Source organism: Uranotaenia lowii, chromosome 3, assembly GCF_029784155.1.
Source record: "Uranotaenia lowii strain MFRU-FL chromosome 3, ASM2978415v1, whole genome shotgun sequence".
NCBI classification, from domain to species: domain Eukaryota; kingdom Metazoa; phylum Arthropoda; class Insecta; order Diptera; family Culicidae; genus Uranotaenia; species Uranotaenia lowii.
Genome location: NC_073693.1, coordinates 90,705,520 through 90,731,385, shown reverse-complemented (window position 1 = coordinate 90,731,385; position 25,866 = coordinate 90,705,520). Strand labels below are relative to the sequence as shown.

The window sequence follows — 25,866 nt, the reverse complement described above, 5'->3', positions numbered from 1 at the left end:
GGGATTTTTCGTTGATGTTGTTCGGTGGCGTTTAATTATCAAATTGGCTCCGAAAATGGTTGAAACTTGAAATAAAATAGTAGACCGAAATTTAAGGGAAGGGATTCTTTCTTCAAAACATCACCGAACAACATCAACAAGAAATCCATAATAAGCAAAGCTTTAAAAAATCCAAAAATGGTCAATTTTAGTTTTTTTTAATATATAAGAAGGATGTTTTTTCGATAAAAATGTCTTGTTATGTTTAAACTTATTTAAATAATTTTTTATAATTAGTTTATTTCTAAGATAGTTTTTAGTTTTAAGTTTGAAATATTCTGCCATTACAGGATGTTCTCCTACATTAAATACTTGATTGTGCTCATTTGAGTCTTATAAATAATTTTTTATTATCTAGTTAACTATAGGGCTCTGAACAGGTCATTATTGAGCTGAACACCTTATTTAATGAAATAATGGAATATAAATGTAACGATGAATTGATACCAATAAAGACAACAGCCGTTATATGCCTTTGTTTTACTAATTGTTTTGAACTATTTGTGCGGCTTGAACTCGAGTTTCTTGTCTGATTTTGTCGATCATTTCAAGTTTATTATGGTGATATGGTGTTTATGAGCTAAAAAATTAATCAGATTTGAGTGAAATTTGACAGTTTTTTACATGTTTGTTAGCACTTATTTTGAAATACATTTTTGGATCAATTGACTTCCTGTTACTACGGGAAAATTCATTTCTTAAACTGAAAATTTTACGTGGAAAAAATCTTTTTCGGAGGGGAAGCCAAACTTTTAAACCTACAATTCGAAAACAACCCCTCCCCTCATAAGATTATGTATAAATGTGTGTGAATTGTTTGTATTTTGGTTAAATAGGCGTCCTCCTCAAAGTGGCCGTTATGCCCTTATCTCCCCTATTTTTTTATGAAAAATATATAATTGAATTCTTAATAGACCATATGTTTCACGCATCCATTAGATCTTAAATTTTTCTTTTATTTTCTTTACAGGTAAACTGGTTATAGATGGAATGGACGTATACAAGTAACCTCATAACGCATAGACAGTGAGTGTTACGTCATACACGAACGCGCCGCCGCTACCAACAAGCCCCTACCAAAACTCGCCTTCCATGGCTCACGATAAGTACTGATAAATAGAAAGTAGATGATAAGAATAATAAGCAGATGCATGTCACAGCCAAAAACTGCATGTAATCGTCGAAGGCAAAGTTATTTCTCCGGTTGCTTAATTTGCTAAATTTAGTTTACGCGATAGTTGATAGGCTCTTTGCATGGATGACATTGCTAGTTGTTATCAACAAAAGGTAAATAATACGAGGTTTCGGAATCTGAGCTTGTTCTTAACCGTAATCCGTTGTTTATAGTAGTTCACGCGATACTCATAAGACTAGCGACTTCGGCATACGTACAAAACAGACGGACTGACTAGTACCACAGGTAATGAACATGAATTTAAGACTGTGCACTGCAACATAAAGAAACGTTGATCACATATGTTAGGTCTCACGCAGCACGATTACGTATTACCGTACTGGATCGAATTTCGGACAGAAAGCAAACATCGGCACATACTACAAGCGTAAGTCATCCGAACAAAAACTATAAGCATAATAATGAAACGTTACACATGCACTTATGATAGGTATTACTGAATACGATTTACCGTAGCCGTATTTCATCGCATTCCGGATAGCAAACGAGATACCATAAAAACACTAAACGTAAGTCCTTAGTAATTAAACATGCAATAGAATTAGATATACAGGAATAATGAGTATTCACGCGGTTTTCTTCTATTTTGTATCGGTTACAGGATAAATTTATCTGATCAATAAAATCTGTTTAAATTCACGGAATTCGTTCGTACCGTATTGTTACCAATTTCGGGAACAAATTAAATTTCTCGTTTATTCGGAATGATGAATAACGATGATGGAAATGGTTCAAATAATAATACAAGTAATTCACCTGGTAGTGAAGGGGCGAGTTGTGGAACATGCCGTAGACCTGATACCAATCGAATGGTGCAGTGTGACCAATGCGATGTTTGGTATCACTATGAGTGCGCTGGCGTAGATGAAAGTGTGGCAAATCGGGATTGGATTTGTGTAAAGTGTGAGAGGAAGTCTTTGCTGAAGGAAAGGGTTTCTTTAATCGGTGAACGCGATGAACTCCGTAAACAGCAGAAGCGGTGGCAACAAGATCTACAACAACAGAAGCGGTTAGAAAAACAGCAGCAGCAGCAGTTAGAAACGCAACAGCAGATGTTGGATCATTTTGAGCAGCTTCAGTTGCAGTGGCCCGTGTCGCAGCCGTATAGTAGGCAGTCGAAAGTTTTAGCACCTAGCATTGGTAAAGAGAATTCTTCAACAGATCTTCCCGGGAGAAATACAGGAACTATCCCAAAGGATGTGACGTTTTGCCGTAGTGGAAACTTGCGTGTAGAGGAACAACATGAGCCATCGGGCAATCGGTCGATTGATCCGAATGGATCGTTGAACAGAACTAAGAAAGCGGGTTCGAAAAGCTCTAGACGATCAGAAAAGGCGAAGGAGATGCAGCTGAGAGCTTTAGAAGCCAGACAGGAACTGGAAAAGAGGCAGCTTGAGGAACGTCTAGCCTTAGAGCAGGAATTGTTGGAATCCAGCGATAGCGAAGTAGAAACGGTGATGAGTAATAAGCAGCTCGAAGATTGGTTAGATGAAACTGTTAGGGTTGAGGGAGATTACATGAATGAGATACAGATGAATGAAACTCCGTTACCGAAATACACAGTAAACCCGCAGATGATTGCTAAACCCGGAATGCTGCGAACTCAACACACCTCAACGCCACGAGTGGCTAATTCATGTTTGAGAGAGAATACTGAAAAGTCTGTAACCTTAAATAAAAATCACCTAGCGGCACGACAGACTGTGAAGGATCTTCCTAAGTTCGGTGGTGATCCCGAAGATTGGCCCAGATTCATTGCTGCGTTTGAACGATCATCTAGAATGTGTGCATTCGGAAACGATGAACTCCTCGACCGACTGGAAAGATGTCTTTACGATAGGGCACTCAACGCTGTGAAATGTTTACTTTTACATCCTGATAATGTACCGACCATAATTAATCGCTTACAAACATTGTTTGGAAATCCAGATTCAATTATCGAGACAATGATAAGGCGAGTAAGAACGCTGCCACCCCCCAAAGCGGAAAGAATGGAGACGATTATAGATTTCGGTATCGCAGTGCAGAATCTTTGCGCAACAATCCAAGCGTGTCGAATGAATGAACGCTTATATAATGCCACGTTGATACAAGAATTGGTTGAGGTTCTTCCCTACCCGTTGAAGGACAAATGGGCGAGACATATGTACAAGACAGGCGCTAGCTCTTTGCTCGATTTCAACGATTGGATCGAAAAAATTGTTGACGCTTATAGTCTGGTGACGAGACCTCAAGCGTGGGCCAAATCTTCAGTAAAGACAAAAAAGGATGAAGCCTTTCTCCATGTTCACACCGAATCCTCTATTGAAGTAGTTAGTGGAAAATGCTTTGCATGCGCTGGAGAATGCGCTGGTCTGGACGTGTGTCCTCGCTTTAATGCTATGACAACTACATCCCGTTGGTCTCTTGTGAATGATAAGAAAATTTGTCGCAAATGTCTCAAAAAGCACTTTAAGGCCTGTACTACCAGGGTTCAATGCAACAAAGACGGCTGTCAGTACCTTCATCACTGGCTTTTGCATGACGTAAAAAAGCATAAAGCTAACATCCAAAAACTTCCCCAAACCTCATCGTGCAACGCTCACCATGGTTCCCGTGAAGCTATTTTATTGAAATATGTTCCAGTTACCGTTTATGGAAAATACAAATCTGTTACGACATATGCCTTTCTTGACGCAGGATCTACCTGCACGTTGATGGAGCATAGTTTGTGGAACGAGCTGAACTTAGAAGGAAAACGTCATCCGCTCTGCATTAGTTGGACGGCAGGACAAGGCAGATATGAAGGTGACTCTGTGAAGTTTTCCGTTGATATAAGCAGTACTTCGAACCAGAAAAATAAGTTCAAACTTTCGAATGTACATACAGTTCGTAGCTTGGATCTTCCGTCTCAGAGTTTGTGCCTTTCTGAGTTAGCGAATCACTTCCATCATCTGTCTGAGATACCGGTAGAGTCGTATGTTGATGCTAAGCCAAGGATTTTGCTAGGAATGGATAACATTCGCCTGGAGTACCCATTCGATTCGAAGGAGGGTGCCGAGAATCAACCAACTGCAGTTCTGACTCGCCTAGGATGGATTATTTATGGACCGTGTTCCGTACCGGAAACGGCAATCTCCGAAGAAAATGAGCAAGCGTTTAGCTATCATATTTGCCAATGCGAAATTCTAAATTCAGCCATAAGAGACTATTTTTCATTCGATAGCCTGGGTATCTCGACAAATATGAATCGACTGTCATCAGATGATTCACGAGCATTAGATCTGTTAAGGTCTAATACTGTGTATAGAAAGGGGAGGTTTGAAACCTGTTTGCTCTGGCGATATGATGATATAACACTTCCAGACAGCAAAGCAATGGCTTTAAAACGACATCTTTGTTTGGAAAAACGCATGATAAGAGAACCAAAGATGGCTAAAGAACTACAGCAGAAGCTCTTCGAGTACGAAGTCAAAGGTTACATTCGCAAACTTTCAGCACAAGAAGAAAGAGAACATCAAGGCCGTCAATGGTATCTACCTATTTTTCCTGTCTTTAACCCTAATAAACCTGGAAAATTGCGTATTGTTTGGGACGCGGCATCAAAAAGTCGAGGTGTCTCCTTGAATTCATTCTTACTTAAAGGACCGGACCAACTTGTTGCTTTGCCCCATGTTCTTCAAAGATTTAGAGAGTACCGTGTAGCCGTTTCGGGTGACATTCGTGAAATGTTCCACCAAGTTAACATGAACGAACTGGACCAACATTGTCAGCGGTTTTTATGGAATGATGGTGTCATCGGGAAGGCGCCAACTGTGTATATTATGCGGGTGATGACATTCGGTGCAAGCTGCTCACCAAGCAGTGCACAGTATGTCAAAAATTCGAATGCGGAACGATTTGTCACCAAGTATCCGAAAGCAGTTTACGCGATTCGCTCTGGGACGTACGTGGATGATATGCTTATCAGCGTCGAAACAGACAGAGAAGCAATTCAACTAGTTAAGGATGTTCGAATGATACACTCGGAAGGAGGATTTGAAATTCGGGGTTGGCTATCTAATTCTACACAAGTGTTAAGAGCTTTAGGGGAGAAGTCAACAGTTCATAAGGATTTGAACGTAGACAACGAATTAGGTTCAGAAAAAGTATTGGGAATGTGGTGGAATACGGCTGAAGATATATTTACATTCAAAGTACCACGTAGATGCAACCAAGAAATACTGTCCGGCAACGAAACACCTACAAAGAGGGAAGTTCTTCGAGTCCTTATGCTCATATATGACCCCCTAGGAATGCTCTCCAACTTTTTGATGTATTTAAAGGTTTTATTGCAAGAGATATGGCGCTCTGGAGTCGGTTGGGACGAACCAATCCACGATGAACAACTTTCGAAGTGGCGTACATGGCTTAATGTCTTGAAGCAAGTAGAAACTGTTTCAGTCCCTCGATGTTATCGAAGACTTACTTCAGCAAATCCCAGTACAAAGGTTCAGTTACACGTCTTTGTGGATGCAAGCGAGAATGGATATGCAGCAGTTGCATATTTTCGGTATGAAGAATGTAACCAAATAGAATGTGCCTTCGTCACTTCGAAAACACGTGTTGCTCCCTTACGGTATGTTTCCATTCCACGCTTAGAACTCCAAGCCGCCGTCATTGGTGTACGATTAGCAAACGATATTGGAGAAAGTCATCGTATAAACTTGGCTCAAAGATTTTTTTGGACCGATTCGAGGGACGTGCTGTGTTGGATACGCGCAGACCACAAAAAATATAGTAAATTTGTAGCCGCAAGGGTTGGAGAAATTTTGGAAGGCTCTGAAATCGCAGAATGGAATTGGATTGAGTCCTCCGAGAATGTGGCTGACGAAGGAACCAAATGGCAAAAAATCCCGGACTTTTCTACATCCAACAGGTGGTTCAGTGGCCCGAAATTTATTCGTCAGGAACAAACGTTGTGGCCGTCACAGCCACCCTACTCCAGGAACACTGCAACTGAGCTTCAGAAGTTTATTAACATTCACATCATTCAACAACCACCCTTTGATGTGACAACATTCTCTAAATGGTGGAAGCTTGTACGCGTGATATCGTTTGTAATACGATATCTACAAAACCTTAGAGCTACGATACAAGAAACAAAACTATCTACTGGAGTTCTTACACAGAGCGAATTGCAAGCTGCCGAGATTTGTATCTTGCGTCAAGCGCAGAAAGATGCGTATGCTGAAGAAATTTCGTTGCTGTCTTCATCTGATAAAAATATCACCCTTCCAAAAAGAAGCCCTCTCTATAAAGTTTCCCCGTTCCTCGACGCAAACGGCGTCTTGCGTATGCGCGGGCGTATTGGAGCCTGTATGTTTGTTGATTTGAACACTGCTCATCCTATACTTCTGCCAAAAGAACATCACGTCACAATGCTGATCGTACAGTATATGCATGAGCGTTACCATCATATTAATAATGAAACTGTTATTAACGAATTACGCCAGCAATATCAAATTCCAATGCTTCGAAGAGTTTGTGACCGAGTTCGCCGGAAATGTCAAGCCTGCAAAATTGTCAAGGCAAATCCTCAACCTCCACTCATGGCTGACCTACCATTCGCCAGGCTCGCTGCGTATTGTAGACCCTTTTCCTACGTTGGGGTAGATTATTTTGGGCCGTTGAATGTAGTTGTTGGAAGACGCGTCGAGAAAAGATGGGGAGTTCTCTTAACTTGTTTGGTGGTGAGAGCTGTCCACATCGAAATTGCGCATTCGCTAAACACCAGCTCTTGCATTATGGCCTTACACAACTTTATAGCCAGACGTGGAAAGCCGTTGGAGATCTTTAGCGACCGTGGTACGAATTTTGTTGGTGCGAATAGAGAGCTGAAACAAGCATTACGTGACATGGATCAAGACAAACTGATGGAAGAATTCATATCAACAGAACTTAAATGGTCATTTTTACCGCCAAGTAGCCCACACATGGGTGGGAGTTGGGAACGATTGGTTCAATCGGTGAAGAAGACTCTCAGCAATATGAAGCTCCCTAGACTTCCCACGGACGAAGTACTACGAAACGCACTTCTCGAGATAGAAAATATTATCAACTCACGACCCCTCACTTACCTACCGGTGGAAAATTCCGATACCGAAGCTCTAACTCCGAACCATTTCCTGCTGGGATCTTCCAGTGGAGTGAAGCCTGCAGTTCCATACGACGATAAATCTAACACTTTGAGAAATACTTGGAAGACCTCTCAAGTATACGCAAATTATTTTTGGAAAAGATGGCTACAAGAATACCTTCCCACAATAACCCGCCGTACGAAGTGGCACTATAATGTGAAACCCATCGAGGTAGACGACATCGTAGTCATCGTAGACAACGACCTTCCAAGGAATTTGTGGCCGAAAGGAATTGTCATCAGCACAACGAAAAGCCGCGACGGACAAGTTCGTAGCGCAACGGTGAGAACAGCATGTAACACCTACGAGCGACCAGCAGTGAAGTTAGCAGTACTAGACGTCGGCGCAACGAGTAGTAAGCAGCGTGATTAACTCTGCGTACTGGGGGGGAGTGTTACGTCATACACGAACGCGCCGCCGCTACCAACAAGCCCCTACCAAAACTCGCCTTCCATGGCTCACGATAAGTACTGATAAATAGAAAGTAGATGATAAGAATAATAAGCAGATGCATGTCACAGCCAAAAACTGCATGTAATCGTCGAAGGCAAAGTTATTTCTCCGGTTGCTTAATTTGCTAAATTTAGTTTACGCGATAGTTGATAGGCTCTTTGCATGGATGACATTGCTAGTTGTTATCAACAAAAGGTAAATAATACGAGGTTTCGGAATCTGAGCTTGTTCTTAACCGTAATCCGTTGTTTATAGTAGTTCACGCGATACTCATAAGACTAGCGACTTCGGCATACGTACAAAACAGACGGACTGACTAGTACCACAGGTAATGAACATGAATTTAAGACTGTGCACTGCAACATAAAGAAACGTTGATCACATATGTTAGGTCTCACGCAGCACGATTACGTATTACCGTACTGGATCGAATTTCGGACAGAAAGCAAACATCGGCACATACTACAAGCGTAAGTCATCCGAACAAAAACTATAAGCATAATAATGAAACGTTACACATGCACTTATGATAGGTATTACTGAATACGATTTACCGTAGCCGTATTTCATCGCATTCCGGATAGCAAACGAGATACCATAAAAACACTAAACGTAAGTCCTTAGTAATTAAACATGCAATAGAATTAGATATACAGGAATAATGAGTATTCACGCGGTTTTCTTCTATTTTGTATCGGTTACAGGAGAAATTTATCTGATCAATAAAATCTGTTTAAATTCACGGAATTCGTTCGTACCGTATTGTTACCAATTTCGGGAACAGTGAGGATATTAGGAAACAATAATTATATATTCCAAAGTATGAAAGAATCTTAGGTTCATAATTTCAACTTCCTTTTTTCATTTTCTAGCATCAAATTGATTAAACATGGAAAACGTCTGTGTCTGGCAGCTCGTGTGTAGAATAAAGAATACTTCATCACACTCCAAGGGGAAGAAACTTTTCAGTTTTACTGACCCATACTATTCTCGCTTTAGCTTACTCTGAACACGTGCCAACAGGCCGAACTAAGCCCAAAATTGTTTCTCCCCATTTGGCAGAATGCCATTCATTTGGTTGAATCAGATCCTGCCCAATTTTCTAGCCTGAATATTTTCCTTACGACTAGCTGGAACCAAAATTATGACTAATACGCTTGTAACGTAATCTAAAAAATATCAATGAACGGAGACTAGGTCACAATTATTAGGAAGTGAATGAGTTGAATGGAATAAAAAAAAGGTCATTCGATTTTATTCATCTTTCTCGAGTAAGCTCAGTTATCTTTGAGAATGACAAATTATTGTCAACCAACCTACGAAAAATGCATCCTACAAACATTCTTCTTTTTTCCTTATGTTTCAAAATCTTTTCCACAGAAAGTTAAAGTTGAGCTCAGTCATATCGGTTATAACCAAAACCAGCTACAAAATGAGGGGGAGAATGTAATACAAATTCAAAAAAAACTACTTGAACAATACGATAAAAGTGAAAAATGACTCCAGGCACACTTCCACCTTACACATTTACTTAATGGTGGTAACATGCACGTAGACATATGTTAGATTACAATTGGTCATAATTTACTCCGAGACCGTTTTTCCGCTCTTTCTGCTCTTGAATAAGTAATGCATCGCATGGAAAAGGGGTGTAACTTTCTCAGCCATTAACATTAGATGTGATTTGTTGCACTAAGGAAAATTAGCTTTGAACCTGGGCAAGTTTCTTACAAACGGAAATAAATTTGTTTAAAATTGCAATGTTGAAATTCATTTGTCATATATTTTTTGAAAAGGCATTCATTTCGATAAAAGAAATCGTTTTTTGTTATGAGAGAAGTTTTCTCTAATATAATAAAAACAATATCAGAAAAATTATGTGGTAATTTCCTATGCGTGTTCTGATTTTCCATTCCTTGTTTGAAAACCCTAACAATCCAGTGGAAAACTCTCAAAGAACAACAATAACAATAAATATTATTTTTTCCTCTTTGTCTCGAGAAATGTAAACAATCCACCATACTGCGCCCAAGGATTAAGAAGTGCGGGAAAAGTCAAAGAGCTCATTTGTGGTGGATTTCCTGCAGGTTTTTTTTTCTCTTATTCTATTTTTCTACACTCATCCGTCTTCAGATTCCAGAACCTCGTTCGCGCGGCCAAGTTTGGTTCCTCCTTCGGAAAATGAATGGAGCCGGCTTTACGGCATGTAATTAACCTTGAAATGAGATATCCGAATGGAAGACCTTCGGTTAAAGACTGGAACAGTTCGTCCGCCTTCATCAGCCGATAAAAAAACCGGGACTAGGTAATCCAGTAGATGACATTTCTCCCTCCATCTCGGTTGCTTGGGAAGAAAAACAATGAGATTTATTGCATCTGTTAATCGTTGATGATGACAGGTCCGGTAAAATGGTTTTATGCTTGCGCTCGATTGCTTTATGAGAATTAATTGTTATGTTGAGAAAACAATACAGGATGAACTTTAATCCACAGGAAACAAAGCCATGTGGGTGGGTATACATATGAGATTTGATTATCGATTCCCGACTAGTTCAGAGTTAATATAGAAAATGAAATCCAAATAAAAAATTAAAACGAAATAGTTAGTCCAAGATAGCAGAAATGAGTTCTCGCCGAATTCTAATTTCACTTTATTTGAGAAAAAAAAGTCTCCTTATATAAGATCTCTATAGTTATTGGTTCAGAGAGAGATCGATGTGATTTTTAAATTGTCCTGAATTCACTCTTCAGTTGTCAAAATGCCGTCAAAGGAAGAAGAGCAGCGTTTCAAATTTTGCTCGCGCATTGCGAAAATTCGAGCTACTCGCACGCAAAGATGGCAAAATCGCTAAAAATTGCCAAATCAACCGTTACAAATGTAATTAAAGTATTGGGGGAACGATTGTCGACAGCCAGGAAGTCTGCATCGGGGGAAATGGACGTGGTAATGGACGACGAAACCTACGTCAAAGCCGACTACAAGCAGCTTCCGGGACAGGAGTTTTATACGGCAAAAGGAAGGTGGAAGGTAGCAGATATTTTCAAGCACATGAAACTGTCAAAGTTCGCGAAGAAATATCTGGTTTGGCAAGCCATCTGTACCTGTGGCTTGAAAAGCAGCATTTTCATAGCTTCCGGGACTGTCAACCAAGAAATTTACGTGAAAGAGTGTGTAACAGTATTCTGTACACCGTTTATTCGAATCACCTCAGTGTATATGAGCGGTGTCTTGGAAAAATCTTTTAGTACAACTTGATCAACTGTGGCATTCTTCCTACCTTTCCCACTTACTCTTAGGTTCGACCGAAATCCATTGTGTGAGTTTGGCGGCTTATCCAAGGGATTGGTAAAGCCACGAGGAGCTGACTCAAGCCTCTTTGTTCGTTGGGCTTCATTGAGAGCAGTTGAAGTTTTGTGCACGCAGCAGATTTTAAGTGTTTTCGTTTCCGTTTGAGTGGGAGAAAACAACGTTTGGGCCGAGTGATCGGCAATAGCGTGGTCAAGGTCACCCAGGCAGCTTGCACGTACGTAGGAGGTACCAGCAACCACCTCCGAGCCAAGGGACCCCGGTCGGTTAGTGGTCGAAGACGCAAGCCATCTGGCTAGCGTAAAAGCTGTGCTCGCCAGCCGAATCAAGCCGTAGGAACTTCCGTTAGGGTTTCGAGCCAAGGGTTTCCGACACTTCCGGGTCGGCATTGCATGCTGTCATCCGTCCGTAGGGGCACCAGTCTCTGCCCTGAGCCAGTGGACACGGCTACCGTGGATTCCCCATCGGGTTCTCCGATCGGCGATCCGAATCTAGCTCACGGATTAGGCCAGGTCAGTAGGAGTTCACATCCGAGCTCTGAGTCAACCAGACCAAGCCTCGGTAGTCGCTGAAGCCGTTCGTCTGTGGTTCGACCACAAAAATTGTCACCACCGAAACGGAACCGTGGACAACAATCCGACTGCGTCGGCAACAAATGAGGTCAGATCTTCTCTAGACTATAAGATATATAAACATTATTATATGAAACATTAACAGATTAGTTCGACCAAATATTTATAATATGGTTTGCAAACCCAGGGTAAATAGCCTCAGGTTACAATTACGGATATAATATTGTATTCATGTTATGTTTTGATTGAGAGCTACCGAATATAAAGCTAAAATGGTATTTTGTGAGCATTTTGATTAGTGAGCGAAGCTCATTTGGACAAAGTAAGTTTTGGGTTAGTTCGTCTCATATTGCAAATTCTATACTTTGCGTTTTGGGTTTCGCTTAAGAGTATTTATCCTTTTCCGTCCGCTTGACCCGCCCTGAGAGAAAGTTTTACTAGCTGGGCATCCAACACGCCGTCTCACATCGGCGGATGATCTCCGTCGTTGGCGCACAAGTGAGGTGGTCATTAGCAGTGCAGGTTTGCGGGACATTTCGGGTAACAACTTACTCTATACGGGTTACATTCTCCCCCAGAGTAAATGTGATTACAAGTGTTTGAATAAACGTCTGCTGCCTTTCCTGAAGAAACACGGTTGTTCCGTACTGTTTTGGCCGAAATTGGCATTTTGCCATTACGGTAAAAAGGCCATGGAGTGGTACGCCGCCAACAACGTGCAGGTGGTTCCCAAGGACCAGAACCCTCCCAACACACCAGAGCTCTGCTCAATTGAGAAATACTGGGCTATTGTCAAGCGGAACCTAAAGAATACAAAAAAAAACTTCTAAGGACGAGCAGCAGTTCAAGGCAAACAGGCTTTCTGCGCCTGGCAATTCGGATTTGGAAAAGCTTATTTTAAATTCAAATATCATGATTTTACCAGGTTTTAATACAAAATTGCCTAGATTTTTCCGGCCAAGATACGCGCTAAAAAATTTCTGGCATCCTTATTATAGCTTGGTTCCGAGTTTTTTTTATTTTTTTTTTTTAACAATTATTTATTTGAAACGGCTCGTACCAGTAGGTTTGAAGGAGCCAAACTCGCTTTGATTTTAACAATTGATTGCTTAAGACTTACAGGTTTGAGAGACAAAAGAAAACAGAAAGGGAAATGTGAAAATAAAAAGGATTACAGGTGGAGATCGATAGCTTTTAGAAAAAGATAGATTTCAAACATGTAGTCCAAGTCTATCACTGCTAACACATCTCTCACTGGAACGTTAGGTGGTTTCCCTCGGGCCCGAAGGGAGTCAATAAGATTCGATCTGGTGACAAGGTGGGACTCACACGACCAAACAATATGCTCAATGTCATGGTAACCTTGGCCACAACTACATAAATTGCTGCCAGCAATATTTACACGATAGAGTACCGCGCCTAAGGAATAATGATTGGACATGAGACGGGAAAATATACGAATAAAATCCCGACTCAGGTCCAACCTATTAAACCATGGTTTAAGGCTTACCCTTGGGACAATCGAATGGAGCCACCGACCCAACTCATCCTCGTCCCATTTGCGCTGCCAGTTGACAAGAGAGTTTCTTCGAACCAAGAAGTAAAATTCATTGAAGACGATATCACGTTGGTACGTGTCGCCTTCCGTCGCCCCCACCTTTGCCAGAGCGTCTGCCTTCTCATTACCCGCTATCGAGCAATGCGAGGGAACCCAAACAAAGGTGATGGAAAAGCGACGTCTTGTTAAAGCACTCAAAATATCCCGTATCTTCTCGAGGAAGAACGGCGAGTGCTTTCCCGGTCGTATTGAGCGTATTGCTTCAACAGAGCTTAGACTATCCGTTACAATATAGTAGTGCCCAACTGACCGTGAGGCGATGCTGTCCAAGGCCCAGTGAATAGCAGCTAACTCTGCTATATATACAGAGCATGGTGACTGGAGATTATAAGAGGCGCTCGTTGTTTCATTGAAAACTCCAAATCCCGTTGATTCCTCAATTAGAGACCCATCGGTAAAGTACATTTTATCAGCATCGACGTGTCTATATTTAGCTTCGAAAATTCTTGGAATCAGAAGTGGGCGATGCGGATCCGGGATTCCACGAATTTCCTGCTGCATAGACAAATCAAACTGGACAGAAGAATCATCGTAGTCTGGGCTGAAAACACGAGTTGGAGAGTACGAAGAAGGGTGTACCTGCATTGACATGAGGACATGGTATATAGACATAAATCTGGTTTGAAAATTTTGCTCAAGTAACCTTTCAAAATTAACGATCACCAATGGGTTCATGACCTCACACCTGATGAGGAACCGAAGTGATAGTAGATTGTATCGATCTTTCAAAGGGAGTATTCCCGCCAAAACTTCAAGACTTATGTTGTGCGTTGAGGGCATACAGCCCAAAGCGATGCGGAGACAGCGGTATTGGATACGCTCGAGTTTGATGAGGTGAGTTTTGGCAGCTGACTGGAAACAGAAGCTACCATATTCCATCACTGAAAGAATGGTTGTTCGATACAATTTTAAAAGATCTTCTGGATGGGCTCCCCACCAGGTGCCAGTGATTGATCGAAGAAAATTGATTCTTTGTTGGCATTTTCCTTTCAGATACTCAATATGGGCTCTCCAGGTACACTTGGAATCAAACCAAACCCCAAGATACTTGAAACACCTCGATTGAGTGATCGTTCTGCCTAGGAGTTGAAGCTTAGGTTGAGCAGGTCTACGTTTCTTAGAGAAAACAACCATTTCCGTTTTCTGTGGAGAAAACTCAATCCCAAGCCCCAAAGCCCAGGTTGATAATCTGTCTAAAGTATCTTGTAAAGGTCTGTGCAGATGAAACTCAGTAGATCCTGTGACAGACACTACGCTATCATCTGCAAATTGTCTTAGAGTGCAGCCTTCAGAGAGACAACTGTCGATGTCACTTACGTAAAAGTTGTACAATAGTGGACTCAAACATGAACCCTGCGGAAGGCCCATGTAAGAAATTCTTCTAATTGCAATATCTCCGTGAGCAAAGTTCAGATGTTTCTCACAAAGCAAGCTATATAAGATGTTGTTCAAAAGAGGAGGCAGACCCCGGGAGTGCAACTTGTCTGACAAAACCTCTATTGAGACTGCATCAAAAGCTCCCTTTATGTCTAGAAATACTGAAGCCATTTGCTCACGTTTTGCGTACGCCATTTGTATCTCTGAAGACAGCAAAGCAAGACAATCGTTTGTCCCTTTGCCCCTTCGACACCCAAATTGAGTATCTGAAAGGAGACCATTTGTTTCCACCCATTTATCCAATCGGAACAAAATCATTTTCTCCATCAACTTCCGAATGCAAGACAACACCGCTATTGGACGGTACGAATTGAAATCGGATGCAGGTTTCCCAGGCTTTTGGATAGCAATAACCCTCACTTGTCTCCAATCTTCGGGAACAATGTTATGCTCCAAGAATTGATTAAATAAGTTCAACAAGCGAAATTTGGCGGCATCCGGAAGGTTTTTCAACAAGTTGAATTTTATTTTATCAACTCCCGGGGCTGAATTGTTACAAGAGAGGAGAGCAAGTGAGAATTCCATCATTGAAAAACTGGAATCCAAATTGCATCTGTTCGGAGACACATTTCGGATGATTTTTTGCACAGGTGTAGAATCTGGACAGACTTTCCGTGCAAAATTGAAAATCCATTTATGCGAATGTTCTTCACTTTCTTTCGTGGAAGAACGATTACGCATGCTTCGTGCCACATTCCACAAAGTGCTTAAGGATGTTTCCCGCGACAAACCTCCCACAAAATTACGCCAATGCGCACGTTTTTTCCCCTTGATCAGGTTTTTGAATTGCTGCTCAAGAGAAAAATACGCGTTGAAGTTATCCAAGGTTCCGTGTTTCCGAAAAACTTTAAAAGCGTTCGATTTGTCCAAGTAAAGTTTGGTACACTGACTGTCCCACCATGGATTGGGAGGCCTTCGACGAATAGATGGATCTGGGATAGGTTTTGTTTGAGATAGAACTGCAGTATCATAAATCAAACGAACAAGAAAGGTATATTCCTCCAACGGAGGTAAAACATCCGCAGAATGGATGGCTGAAACAATTGCGTTCGAGTACTTTTTCCAGTCGATGTGTCTTGTGAGATCATATGCCATATTTGTTGAATTAAAAGTGTTGACCCCATTGGTGATAGTAATTTTGATAGGTAAGTGGTCACTACCATTGAGATCAGGAATTACCTTCCACTGGCAATCCAATGATAGTGAGTTTGAGCATAGTGAGAGGTCAATTGCGCTTTGTCTTGCAGGAGGTTTAGGTACTCGTGTTTTTTCACCCGTGTTCAAAACTGTTAAATTGAAACTGTCACAAATGTCATAAATAATAGTAGAACGACTATCGTCAACTTGTTCTCCCCAGGCAGTTCCATGCGAATTGAAATCACCCAGAATCAACCTTGGCTCAGGCAAAACTGAACAAAGGTTCTCTAGGTGACTTCGATCCACTGCAACTCTCTGAGGCCAGTACAAACTGACAACACATAAGTCCTTACCTCTTATAGTTGTATGACAAGCAACAGCTTCAATTCCGCCCGATAAAGGAAGGTGGATTCTGTAAAATGAGTGGCGCTTATTGATCCCTAAAAGCACCCCTCCATAAGAATCTACACGATCCAGACGGATAATATTAAAATCGTGGAAAGAGATATCATTTTGAGAAGAAAGCCAAGTTTCGGACAGTGCAAAAATATCACAATTAGTTTCATGCAGAAGAAATTTGAACGGATCCAGTTTGGGGATTAGGCTACGGCAATTCCACTGTAATACAGTGATATCTCCGACCTCTCGGCTTGAATTAGCCATCAGGAGAGACAAACACTGAAAGGAGGGGCCAAGTTTGCATCATCTGCATTAAAAATGACTTCACGATAGGTAGCATTGCAGTGACAATGCTTCTAATTGATTCAGACACGTTGAAAAACGAAAAAATCCCATTTAAAATTTCAGATAGTTTGAAAAGCCCAGATTGAGTAGGTGTTTCTATAGAAAAGTGATTTAAATTCGGGTACTGGAATTCGGGATTTGAAGATTTCGAAGCTGTCGGTTTATTCTGTGAAGGAATATTTCCTCGAAAACCAGGAGGCACTTGGTTTACCTTTTCCTCATTCGGCAGACTTTTCCCAACGGTGATTGGAGGGTTAACGGTTGCAATTTTGTTTGGTATTTTGGGAGAAGTCGCTTTTGCGCGCTTCCGAGAGTTTCCTACAAATAAGACAGGGTGTTCATCATCAGCTGTGTCTGTATCTTCCTGATCAACTGACAACACAGAGAATATGTTACTGGATTGAGGTTGGGTCGGTGGAGAAGCGCTCTTTAGTATGGCGGCGTAAGAACGTTTGGAACGTTCTTTCAAAGAGCGCTTCTGTTTGTCCCAGCTACCCTTAAATGCCTCGCACAACGAGATATCATGGGGTGAGCCCCCGCAATAGACGCATTTCTGCTCTATTGCTGAGCATGCTTCTTCCCCATGACTCTCCCCACAAAGAGGGCAGCGCTTCTTATTGCAGCAATGGGACGCAGTGTGACCCAATTTGATGCAATTTTTGCACTGCATTGGGCGAGGCACATAAAGACGAACAGGAAGTCTTAAAATTCCGTCAATCAAGACGTAGTGAGGGAGAGCGGTGCCCGCGAAGGTCACTCGAAACGAGCCTGAAGGAGAATACTTTTTAACTCCATTAACGACGTTGGCAGTTGTGAGTTGACGACAATCCAAGATTTCGACCGAAGTCGAATCAAGGCTCTTAAACTTACCAACGCCGTGGGACTTAACATATTCCGCCTCCAGACTAGTTTCAGTTATAACACCCTCGATCTCTACGTCTCGAGACGGAATGTACAGCTGGTTCTCTAATTTGAAAAAATTACTGGCAAGAATTCCATTTGCAGCCTTCCGATTGGCCACAACAATGCGCAATTTGTTCGGTCTTACCTTAGTGATACTGGTTGCGGAGTTCCACCTCGCCAGATCTTTTGTAATCTGAACCACATTTAAGCTTTTTCCGTTTTCTTTGGGCCGGATAAAAACCACCCAAGGCCCAGAAAAAGTTGAACTATCAGGATATGTTCGGAGCCGGGTTGTTCTACTCTCAGTTGGTGATGATGTGGATTTACCCTCTATCAGAGAAATATGAGCATTGGAAGGACCAGCTTTAGCCGAATCCTCCGGAAGCTCCTCATCTTCGGAGGTGATGTTCCCATCATCCCCAACTGGGTTTAACCTCCCGCCTTCGTTCATATTTTAAAGCAGAAAGACAAATGTCTCCCGCTCCAGCAATAAGAACGAAGTACACAATGAATGAAAACTATATACAGAGAAAATATAGAAAAAGGATAGCGAAAAAAGAATAAGAGAAAATTTACAAACTTGCAATCGCTTTTAGCTTCTCGAGTCGTCCAGACACGTGGTACACCTCGTTGATAGGAGTAGGCTTCGGCGAAACGACGGCAACCGGACTTCCTTCTTTGATTGAAGATGGCCTTGATATGGAAACGTCAACAAGGGATCCCAGGGGAGCTGCTCAATGAAACCGTATCCGGGTACGGCAAACAGAACCGGATTGCCCGGATAGTCTTCCGTAAGGTATCCAAATCCAGAATAATCGGGGGACACAATTGATGCTCTGCTGATGGTCTTGGTGCCGATGGTGAAGGCAAAACAAATTGATGCTTCCGTCCAGACGTCGGGACCGCACTCTTGGGCTGGTGGAGGAATACAGTTGGCCAACCTCCACTGCTGTATGAATTCGGGAATTGACGACCGAATAGGACCACTACTTGAGGGAACTTGGAGTTTTTTTTATTGACCTATACTTGTTTCCTCAATATTTATTTCAAAATTTTAATGAAAAAATTGATCAAAGTTGCTCCTATTTACGGAACATCAGAACAAACATATTTTTGCATACCTTCAAGAGTCCTAAGCAAACAAAAACCTTATGGCCCCTTCTCTGCTGTCTGGGAGACTCAAAATAAGGCCTCAAAACTTTAAACAGTTGAGAGCTACAAAAGTTTAAGAAATACAAACATCAGCTTCGAAAGAGTTATTTCCCGCCAAAAAATAAACATGCAAACTGTATAGTACAATTCTTCCCCCAAAATAATAGAGTATTCTGTTGCAATGTTTTGCGACAGCTCTTAGCAGACAGCAAAAACCACAACACATAGAAAAAGCAGCAGCAACACTCGAAGCTCAAATCTCTTTAATCCTTCGGCAACATTTGGATTCTGGAACAGGAAGCTGGTGGCGGTTGTTGAAACATCTCCCGGGTGCAACTGAGAAAGTGGAAAATATTTACTCTGAGTCTGTCTGCCCGTTGTCTGGGCGTGGTTGAGCAACTTCTGAAGCATAACAGTAACTAACGACTGCTCGGGCATGGTAGAATTGTTTAATCCCGGAACATTTCCTGAAACTTTGCAGTGGTTTGCATTGGTAAACATCTTAAAGTTGTTGCTCCACTGTGTATGCTTTTAAAAGGTCAAAATATAATTTGTATGTTTCAATGTTTTTTGAAAAGAAAAACAAACATTCTCATGAATATTTTCTTTAAAATTCAACTTTCACAAGCTTCAAGCTAAATTATAATAAAAGGACCCTCTTAAAAAGTGAAACAAGAATCAGCTCCTGAATTTTGACTTCACCTAATCACCGTTCTCAAATTAGGAATAATGCTACTTTATTGTTCCTCGCGCCATTACTTTCATCTCGCGAAAATCCAGTGGGAGTTGAAGGAAATTTTGCACCAGCACCATTCGTTGTCGTCAGGAAGTGCTTAACATGGCGACCGTCAAGAGGATGAAAGCCGTGAACGGCGAAAGCAAAGAATAACGATCCGCTGCGCTCCGTGGAAGGAAGTCATTAGGACTGATTAAGCAGCCGATATATTATTATGGTGGGCTTTTGAATATGCAACGTCGAAGGCTAGAAGGTATTAGCGGAAAAGTGAAGAAAAATGGTCGGATAATTGCGATTATCGGGGAGAAATTATGTAACGAGGGCCATCGAAAAAGGTTAACCAAGGCGAGCAATCAAACGAATATAAATTAAAGAGCTAATATTTGCATGATCAAAAAAAATGTTATTTTCAAGCTTAAACTTAAAGGTATTACCAATATTTAAAATTTTTCTTATTCAAGGGATTCTTTGATGAGATTTTAAGAAGGTAAAGATAAAATAATTTCGACTGCGGTTGAACATGGAGAAGTCGATCAAATCTCCCGAACGGGTGGTCACCGGAAAATAATCCCTAGAGGCCTCGAGAGTAAAATCATCAACAACTGAAGATCCAGAATGACAACTAGTAATCGTTCCTAACCTGTGTCAATCAATTTACCCTCTCTTTGCCAGAAGAAGAAAGACACATTTCACAGCATCCTAAGAGACACAATGACAATTCAATTTCACGGGACGCGACATTATCCTTGTCCTAGTCCTGAGAATAGATAGAAATGGTGGAAAGATATTAGTTTCGATTTCCTCTCATCCATGCATCTTTCTATCTAACGAGACCAGTATCTGTATATCAAAATAAAAACAGAATGAATACCTTTTGGTCGGGTGAAAAAAAGTTTTCTAACTGACAGATGGACAGACGTTTAACCTTGAGCGTTGTTATTGTAGGCTAAAATTGAGCCACGTGGGAGTGACCTTCAAGTTGTCATACTACAGTGAGCCAAATAAGAATAGCACCACTATGTGTTTAGCTTGTAAAAATATGAATGATTGAAAATTACGAAAAATTTCTTCCACCGTTTGTTCTGAACTGCTTAACGGATAAATCAAGCATAAGTTTACTTTTTTTGGACGTAGCAATTGGCGTTGAGGACCAAAAATGTGAAAAAAGGGTGCGAAATAAGAATAGCACCACTTGAGTTTTTCAACAAAAACAAGATTATTTTTAAAAATACACTGAGTAAAAGTGAATAATAATGCTTCTACGAATTATTTGAATAGATAACTGCATTTTAAGGAGTTTTCCAGAATTCCAGAGGTTTTCAAAAGTATTAAAAGGGGGTTTTAAGAGATGCTCCTCTAGCGTTAAGGAATTTGATATTTGAGCTAAAAAACTTTATCAAGATGCTTGATTTCTTCATTAACATTTATAAGTATGATGCAAAATGATGAAACATAGATTTGAGGCTGAGTTTGAATCCAAAAAGCAGGTTGGAATTCAAAAATACAAATGTTTTTTAATAGTCAATCACTATTTCTCTAGTTTTAAGTCATAGATGACAGCACTATCTTGTCATTTAACCAAATTCATGCTCATCTTCGAATATCCTTGATTAATTAGGGAGTGCTGGATGATTTTGGCCAAGAAATAAATTCATGTACCGTGTGAACGCTTTGGAAATTCTAAGATCACTAAATCCAAAAACAAATTAGTATTGCATCAAGGTCACTAAAAGTGAATTTTTGGACCGATTATCAGAATAAAGTTATACTTTGCGATGGAGCTTGATGGACCAGATGGCTAGCAGTATTATTGGTATGATTTGCAATTGAATCGGAAGTTGAGATGAGCAGAAATTTTGGCGGTTGTACATTTTTGTGCTGGTGATTCTTTTGCAAATCCGGAAAAGCTTTCTGCAGCGTGAACTTCCAACAAAATGGGATGCGAAAATACCTCAAAATGATGAATATGGGCCTAAATAAACCTGTAAATTGAGACAATATTGTCAATATTGAGACTAAATTTGGTTTTAACTGTAAGATAGTGCTGCCATCTACGACTTGAAATTGGAAAAAAAGTGTGGTTTACTGAACAAAATCAATGTTTTTGATTTCCAACCTATTTTTTCTGATTCAAAATTAATCCCGAATGTTTGTTTTATCATTTCACGTCATTTTAATGAAGAAAGTAAGTAGTTTGGTAAAGAATTACAGCTCAAATATCAAATTCCTTAACGCTTAAGGAGCATCTCTTAAAACCTCCTTTAAAAACCTATGGAAACCTTTGGAATTCTGGAAAACTCCTTAAAATGCAGTTATCTATTCAAATAATTCGTAGAAGCATTATTATTTGCTTTTACACAGTAAATTTTGAAAAATAATCATGTTTTTGTTGAAAAACTCAAGTGGTGCTATTCTTATTTCGCACGCTTTTTTCACATTTTTGGTCCTCAACGCCAATTGCTACATCCAAAAAAAGTAAACTTATGCTTGATTTATCCGTTAAGCAATTCAGAACAAACTGTGGAAGAAAATTTTCGTAATTTTTAATCATTCATATTTTTACAAGCAAAACACATACTAGTGCTATTCTTATTTCGCTCACTGTATTAAGGTTCTCGTTTTCTGGGAAATATGGATCCAAGAAAAACATACGTACACGTGTGAGCCAGGCCCGTGCGAAGGACTCGCCCATGGGGGGGTTTTCGAAATTCAAATTTAGCTAGAATTACCAACAATACTAAAACACACAATAAACAAGGCACAGTGTGTTTCGTAGAAGGACTTATAGAAAAAAATTACTGTAACGCTAAAGCACTTGCAGTAACGCTTGCATTTCCAGCAATAGTTAAAAAATATGTGGTCGGTGACCCCCCATCTAAAATATATTTTGAATTTTTTTTTCTATTTGAAGTGTTTAAAAAATATACATTTTAAGTGTTTACCAATTTCAGTGGTGTTAATTTTTTAATTTTAACTTCCAATAATATTAATCTAAATTGTTAGCTAAACATTCTCGTCCCAATCCATGACTTATTTTTTTTTAATTTGAAACTAGTTACAGTAAAATCGGAAATAAAACAAAGAATATTGCTTTAAAAAACATCTCCTCATCATAACATTTAAAAATCGACTGTCAAATCTTGTGAGCAGTCTTTGAGGGTTGAATAATCTGAAATCTTAAAAATTATCTGTAATGATAGGAATTCATAAATGAATCCATTCTCTTTAGATTTTCTGATTGTGAAAACATTGGTGTAAAAATTTCACAAGATTTAAGATAAAGAAAATCACCTAATATTTAAAACCACTTTATTTATTTTTAACGCTTATCGTGATGCGATCTGAAGTTGAAAAGTTTGTCATAATTTACGCTTTAGGAAAACTCAAAAAATCAAATAGTAATAGAGTCAACATTGTGCATTAAAATTAAACTTTAAAATTTTTTCTCCGAATAATTTTTCAACACAAAAATTAAGGCTTGAAAAACAAAGACAAACTTATAAAAATTGTTAAAAAAATTTTTAATAGTATGACTATGAAATTAGATAATTTTATTTTAAAAAAAAATAATTTAGTTTATTTTTAAGGAGATTATAATAAAATGTTAACTCAATTTATCGGCCTTGTCGGTAAAAATCATGTTCTTTTAGTAAGAACATTTCAAATTCATAGTTTGAAAATTAGTTTGTTGAGGAACAAATTGCTAATGTGATGAAAATGCTTCGAATGAAATTCTACTAGCACATTTTCAATATTTATTCATTTCTTCTAACTTTCAATCTGCCTAAATTTTAATAATCTTGAATTTTTTTTAATTTAAGTTCATAACTTTCATCAATATGGTCATTTCAAATTTAAAATAAAAACAACGGGAAAAAATTTCTGCTTTTTTTTAATTCACGGACCTAAAACACCTTCTTTTCTATAAAAAGATAAAATATTAAAATTTTTGGAAGACATTATTTATTAAAAACTTCATCGAAATTTCATAACTTATTTCTAAAATTCAATAGATTCTTCAAGTAAGCGAACTTCTTAAAATCTACGAAACGATTTGATTTATTTTTTAAAAATATTTCAAATAGGTATAGTAAAAAAAAAAACATCTTTAAAATTCGTTTAAAATCTATTATTTTTCAAAATTTGGAAAAGTGAACAAATAGAAAATTTTTATAAGCGTTTTCACAGAAATCAAAATGACTTACAGTTTTGGGGAAAATCCCTTCATTATTTTTTTTTTAATTTTTGAAATTTTATCAGAAAAGTGCAGAGTTTTCTAAAATAAATCAAAATTCTAAAATATACCTATTTTCAAAAGTTGAAAGGCACCAAAATTAATTATAATTTGCTCTAAAATTCTTACACCTTAATGAAATGTCAATTTTGTGGCCTTGTGTAATTTATATAAAATCGTTTGAAAGTCGAGTTATGTATTTAGAAGAACAATATACACAAATTTAAGTTGATGTTTAAATTGGATGGATTCTTTAAGAATATTTCATATTATTATTTAATTTGTTATCATATAAAAGTTTTTATTATTCTCAAAGTGATTTTTAAGAACGATATGGATAAACTTGTTAAGATACATGTCTTAATAAAAACCAATTTCAAAGATGAGAAACTGTTTTGTATTAGATTGAACTGTCGCAGAATGAAATGTCTTAGGCCTAGAGTGATATAGGAGTAAATTCCGCCGGAGGCGAGAAAATTTTGCGACATGGTTATTAATACTTATTTATAAACACCTTTTTGGATTTCGTAATTTCTTGTTACTACGGTAAATTCATTTCTTGAACTGAGAAATTTTACTTGGAAAAAATCTTCATGGGGGGGGGGGGTTAAACCCCTAAAACCCCCCCTGTTCGCACGGCCTTGGTGTGAGCAATGGGTGACATGGGAATCCTAGCGTATTTGAAGCTTAACCAAAAAAATAGCTTATTCGAACTTCGGGATTATAGACGCTCAGATGAGTTTGACAAACGTGAAGGATGTTTTGATTACTTGCGAATAAAGGTGTTTTTATTGATAGAAAAAATAGTTTATATTTTTTTGAATTTAAACAGGTCGCCTTTCCCAGTATTAAACCATTTTTATCCATTTTTGAAGTGGTATCGTTGGAGTTAAGTAACGGATAAAAAAGAAACAACAAAATTCATTCATATGAATAGCCTCGTTGGATTTCATAAAAATTTCACTAGAAACTTTTTAAGTTTAGCTAAGGTTATTCCTCGTAATTTGGAATATATCAATCAAAAGACAAACCCTTGTGAAACAGCTAATAACTTTTTTGCCTAATTAGATACAAAGTTATGGAGTTCAATAAAGTAGTTCAGCGAAAAATTTCCTTTAAGGAATTTATAAATTGGTAGTTATACCATAAACAGACTCGGTTTCACAAATGGTGTTTATTTTTTAGATCAAAATATTCAGTTTTGCTACACAAACCCAAAAATTCTAATTTACTCATGTAAACGTTGCTTAAAAATTCTGCAAAAAATCTAGAATGAATTTTGAATCAAAATGAGCTTTTTTGACACCAGGGTTTGAAAAATTAAAAATTTCCCCGAATCGATTCAGTCTACTGCTCAACCTCCTCCTCTTGATTTTTTTGAATAATAGTGAAAACTTTTTACACATTTCAATATTTGAGAACAAAAAAATATTCAAGTTACCTACAATATTTTTCTGAACTTCTTCATACCATGATTCTCATTTTGCAACTACACTTTTGAAAAACCATGCATTTAAGAAAAGTGTTTTCGGGAACATCTGCTATGAATTTGAAATTGATGGCAAACTCTGATATTTTTTTTAAAAGTATTTTAATGATCCGTGATTGGCAAATATCGTTTTATTATAATTTTTAATCATCTCTGGTTTCGATTCTTCAATTAAATTTAATTAAATTTTTTAAATCTACATTAAGATGATCAAAATCAGATTCCAAGATATACAGCTTTTGAAACTTAATTTTAATTAATTTTCTCTCGAGTTTCTAGCACTCATACTAGTTATTTTATTTTTTTTTAACCGAAACGAATGAAATATTCACAAATTTGCCTCAAACGATCGATGAAAAAAGTGGAATTCGTATGTTTTCACTGGGTTTCTTCACAGAATCTGAAGCTAGATTTATACTTAAAAATAATGGTTTAAAACATGAAATCCAGACAATTTTTTTAAAAAATCACAATCAGATCTTCCAAATGCTCAACTTTAACCATTGCCTTGTTGCTCAGACCCTAGTCGACTGCTAACGAGAGAGGCTTAATTCAAATTTGAAGAAAATAAAATATAGGCATATTTTAAAGCCAATGTTGGATGATTTTTGAACTCGAAATTTTTTCATCACCTCTCGTTTTGGAAATATGACATTTGGAAGTTTTATAATTTAACAGCTTAGAGTGTAATC

The 25,866-nt window shown here is 38.8% G+C and overlaps 2 protein-coding genes across 3 annotated transcripts in view; both read left to right on the top strand.

The window, feature by feature from the left end:
- LOC129754770 (uncharacterized) overlaps nt 1-25,866 on the top strand; it is a 601,388-nt gene that overhangs the window by 124,506 nt on the left and 451,016 nt on the right. The window lies entirely within an intron of this gene.
- LOC129752392 (uncharacterized) lies at nt 1,942-7,764 on the top strand. Its single transcript, XM_055748181.1, has one exon. It carries the CDS (start codon nt 1,942-1,944, stop codon nt 7,762-7,764), a length of 5,823 nt encoding a protein of 1,940 aa, XP_055604156.1.

What these genes read in the sequence shown, in the direction of transcription:
- LOC129752392 (XM_055748181.1), top strand. Translation starts at nt 1,942, where the DNA reads ATGAATAACGATGATGGAAATGGTTCAAATAATAATACAAGTAATTCA.